Source organism: Macrobrachium rosenbergii, chromosome 51 (genome assembly GCF_040412425.1).
Source record: "Macrobrachium rosenbergii isolate ZJJX-2024 chromosome 51, ASM4041242v1, whole genome shotgun sequence".
NCBI lineage: Eukaryota > Metazoa > Arthropoda > Malacostraca > Decapoda > Palaemonidae > Macrobrachium > Macrobrachium rosenbergii.
The window spans coordinates 8458376-8462848 of record NC_089791.1 but is presented as its reverse complement, the minus strand read 5'-3'; the positions used below and the strand labels follow the sequence as shown (position 1 = coordinate 8462848).

The 4473-nt window shown below is 45.3% G+C and overlaps 1 protein-coding gene across 7 annotated transcripts in view; it reads left to right on the top strand.

Moving 5' to 3' along the window:
- Positions 1–705: 705 nt before the first annotated feature.
- The window catches only part of LOC136833129 (transcription factor Sox-2-like), a 47038-nt gene continuing 43270 nt past the window's right edge, over positions 706–4473 (top strand). For 2 of the 7 annotated variants that reach the window (XM_067094790.1, XM_067094787.1), the window contains exon 1: positions 1717–2765. In XM_067094790.1, coding sequence (XP_066950891.1) covers positions 2170–2765 — 596 coding nt within the window. In that variant the 5' untranslated portion in view covers positions 1717–2169. Of the gene's footprint in view, positions 2766–4473 lie in introns of all 7 variants that reach the window. The other 5 variants (XM_067094792.1, XM_067094796.1, XM_067094791.1 and 2 more) reach the window with 5 other exon arrangements.

Below are 4473 nucleotides of genomic sequence, written 5' to 3'. Positions count from 1 at the left end.
GGAGTGGGGCTAACTCAAAACGCCTGTTGTGTTGGATGCTTATTCGTTTGTGTTGGGGTTTATTCTGCGGTATTTATCCCTCTTTTCCACATAATGGGTTCGTAGTTCATTTCAATAGGGGTTTACCCACGACTCCGCCACCAGTTTCTCGCCTGACAGAGATAATGTCATTTTTGTTGAATATTAGATGCCACTTATGGGCCATTATAGATCGAGTATAGTGAATATATTATATGTAGTTCGGATATTTTGGCTACATCCGCGATTGTATGTATGTTTGTGTGTGTGGAGAGAGAGAGAGAGAGAGAGAGAGAGAGAGAGAGAGAGAGAGAGTCTGTCATCCTGTGAACCCTCATCCTATGGCTAGTCTTAAGTGACAGGCTTAGCTCTCAGGCTCCTGTGCCTTTGCACAATATATTAACAAATTCGTCGGCCTCGAGACGCCCCGTGATTAACCAAACCATCGTTGGATTTAACATTTTAAGTGACCATTTTATTTACTAACCCTGTAATTAAGTTGGGAAAATTGGTGGATGAAATCAGGCACAAGTTTCAGAAATTCAATTTTGAGGCGGAGTCGTACACGTTTCCCCATTGGCTTGCGCAAAAACTGATTTGGTGACGTCACGGAGGGGCGGGGCTGTAGGACCCACTTGGAGGCGGGGTCACGACTGTCGTAACTTGAGAATTTCCTTTTACATTCTTGTAACGTGTTCAGCAGTGTCGGCCTCGTTCGGGCTTCGCTAATGTTGAAAGCAGTGATAATTCGAGCATCCCCATGAACTGCCATAAGAAACAAAGGAAAACATAAACCGATGTAACTGACGAGAGAGAGAAAAAAATAGGGAGTGTAGGAGCGAGTGACATCCTGCATGATGGTGTATTAACAGGTTGCCAGCTAGGTTCTCTCACCAGCATCTCTCTTCCCAAGGCCCCAGAAACTCTCTCTCTCTCTCTCTCTCTCTCTCTCTCGCTCTCCCTCTCCCCCTCTTTCTCTCTCTCTCTCTCTCACGGGTTGTAGCGGTCACTCGGGAAAGATAAAAAAAAAAAATTCCATCTTTGTCTTTCTTCTCTGTCTATGACGCCATGAGATAGTCGCTGGATACTACATAGTGTTGTCCACATCTTCCATGACGTCTTGGACTCAGGAGGGATACGCAGCAATGAAAAATAGTATCCATTTTTAATCATAATCACCTTGTGATGCTGGATCCACGATAGAAACGAGACTACGGGGAATTTGCCCAAAACCGAAGGACACGAAACTAGTGTTTGAAAGCACCACATGAACTGACTGCCGGTACCACCACCGGGAAGACATGAAAACTCCGAACCTGCAGACAGTGATTAGAGACGTCAGAAAGTCATTTGGACGGGGAGTTTATTCGACAAACAGGCGCGCTTGACGGGCAAACAGAGCGAGAGAACTTGGGCCCGATAGAAAGTTTCATAGGGTGATGCCTGTATAGCTATGCAGGATTCTTGTCCTCATCACGCATTTTGTACAAGTACTCCTCCGTCTGACCCTACTGCTCCTAATACCAGTAGAAAAATGCCAGGGTCCCGCCCTCTTCTGTGACGTCACCCAGTGCCATACTATCATTGGTGAGACCCTCCAAGGGGGTGGAGCGAGGCGCGCGCTGATTGGCCAGTCTGCGTGGATGGTGAAGTTTAGTCAATCGATAACACATCCCGAGTCGGAGCCAAATTAAAGGTAAATAATAGACGGCTTTCACAGTGAACGGACGTGTATAGAGCGTGCTCTGTGGTGCCATTCATGTGTCCAGGGTTACTCTAGCCACAATACGGTGAATAGTGTAGAGTGGAGACAACAACAAGTGGTGGTTCTGTACTTGCTACGTAACTATACAATATCGAGAACTTAGTGCAACACACATTAACGCACATATACCTCGTTTTTGGCTTTCAGCCGCCGATAAATGCAGTGCTAGATTCCCGACTGTAACCAAGAAAGCCACCATTGCCGGCATCAAGTCCTACAGTGCCCTTGTGTCGGGCGCTGAATACCCTGCGGCGGTGGAGGGAGCGAGGTCTGTGTGGGAACGCCGTTGGCGTAACAGCGGGAGGCACGAATCCGTCAGCCACAAGGAGCCCCGCGAAGCCGCCACCCTGGAGTACTACAGCAGCGCCGCGCTCAAGCCCTCCAGTATGCTCACCCTCGACCCGCCAGACCTCAAAGGGGGTAGTTTGCATTCCCCACACCTGCCCCCTCATTCTTCCCATTCCCATTCAGTTCCCCATACCGTCTCCCATGCCCATCACAATTCCCATTCCCACACGTATTCCCTGTCTCATCCTTCCTCCTTGACTTCGCTCAATTCCTCGCTCACCTCCTCACTGTCGACCCCTTCCCTGGCGTCCGTCGGGAGCATGAGCGCCCATTCGCCTCCCCAAACACACGTGCCCACTCCCACCAACAACAACAATAGCTCCACCAATAACAACAACAACGGCTCCACCAACAACAGCTCGAGTAATAGCAGCAGCAACAACAAAAGTAACGCCTCGGCCTCCAGTTCCGCCGCCGAGAGAGTGAAGCGCCCCATGAATGCCTTTATGGTGTGGTCTCGAGGCCAGAGACGCAAAATGGCACAGGAAAACCCCAAGATGCACAACTCGGAGATCTCGAAGCGTCTCGGGGCCGAGTGGAAGCTCCTCTCGGAGACCGAGAAGAGACCCTTCATCGACGAGGCCAAGAGACTGCGAGCAGTGCACATGAAGGAGCATCCAGACTACAAGTACAGGTACAGCCCGAACCCTAGCCATGAGACCCCCTCAGTGGCAAGCCTAAAGCAGCCCACTTTTTATTACTCCATAGGCCCAAGCAACTATCCTTTCTCACCCACCAAGTTAGAACAACACAAGACAAAAGAATACGATTGAAATTCAGCCTCTTATTATTTTTGGCCCCTTCACGAAATTCTGCCATTTTTTTCTTAGCGGTTAGACCCGCCCTTTAGAAATTCCCCCTGATTTTTCACTGTTTAAGGGTTCAAAAAACCTAAGAGAATCAGTCTCTTCCAAAGTCAATAAGACGAATGGTATTTCTTTGTCCTGTTTGTGATATAACGAAATGTTCGTAGTCGGTGGGGAGGGAGTTGTCTGTCATTATATTTTTTATTTAATCCCATAGTCAATTCTTTCTATCAATAAGTATTTCACCCTTAAATTTATGGAGCTTCCTTTTTTCCGTTGACAAGTGAAATTATTCAAGTAACAACAAACTTTAGTCTTATAAATCACTTTATAGCTGGTTGTTCTTTATTATATTCATTTTATTTATGATTTCTTCATCCGGGCAACCTTGGAGGGCCTTTTCTCTTTCTCGACTTGCAGGAAGTGTGAGGCAATGCAGACCAAAGCTCCCACAGAAGGGGTTTATCACGGTTATCGTTGGGCTCTCGTTGCCAATTTGTGTGTGGTGGTGATGATACTCTTTTTTTATGAATTAATTTTTTGAGTGGCTTGGCCTAGTGTGAAGTCTTTTCGTCGCTTGAGCGGTCCCCCCTCTTTTATTTTTCCTTTCTCTCTCTCTCTCTCTCTCTCTCTCTCTCTCTCTCTCTCTCTCTCTCTCTCTCCCTTGCTCTCTCCCTCTCTCCCCTCTCACTCTGACATTCTCTCTATTCTGTTTATCTTTTTTTTAAAAGAATCAATTTTTATTTTGTAAATTTAAATTAAAACCCTTGAGTGAGTATATATTCGAAGCGTTATTCACTTTGGAACAAAGAATTTTTGTCATTCCATTGCCAGTGACGGTACCAGTGAATTTTGCATTATTTTTTACTTTTCCTTATTGTACCTTTTGTGAGCACTGAGAAAAGACTTCGTGTATGAACTCACTCGACTCCAAGGGGTCAAAATCAGGGTGTTTATTCGTAGTAAGAATTTGCACTGTGCTTTGCATCGGCACCCGTGTGAATTTTTACTGGTTATAACTGCCTTGAGTGCGACTCCAACTAAGCTTTTGAGTTTGGCTGCTAAGTGACGGAAAACTACTTGCTGCTATCCTATTACTCAGCGTAATGTTCACCTTTTTGGAATCTCTTTGCTTGTATTTATATTAAGGGCTTTTGGGCTCGTCTCACACTTCCTTAAGTGAATGACCTTTTTTTTTGCAGTGAGATTTTTTGCACTGTTTGCTGTTTGTAGTTCCTAAGTCATTTTGCCGTAATAATATGTCTTTGTTTCTGTTTTGTTACTTTGTTTTCAATTTTAAATGTGACTGACCAAACCACTTCACCCTAACGATCATTATTGTTACAGCATTGGTGTTTTTTCAGAGAGCTATGAATGTTTTGTATCACTGTAATGTCAAGGAATTTCAGCGGTAACTTATATGAATCCAAGATAAAAAATTGTCTAGAGATGAAGTTATCTTTAGAAATGGTCCATTGGACATTATTAATCTCTCTCTCTCTCTCTCTGACGATTAGCCCTCTGATATTGAAATGA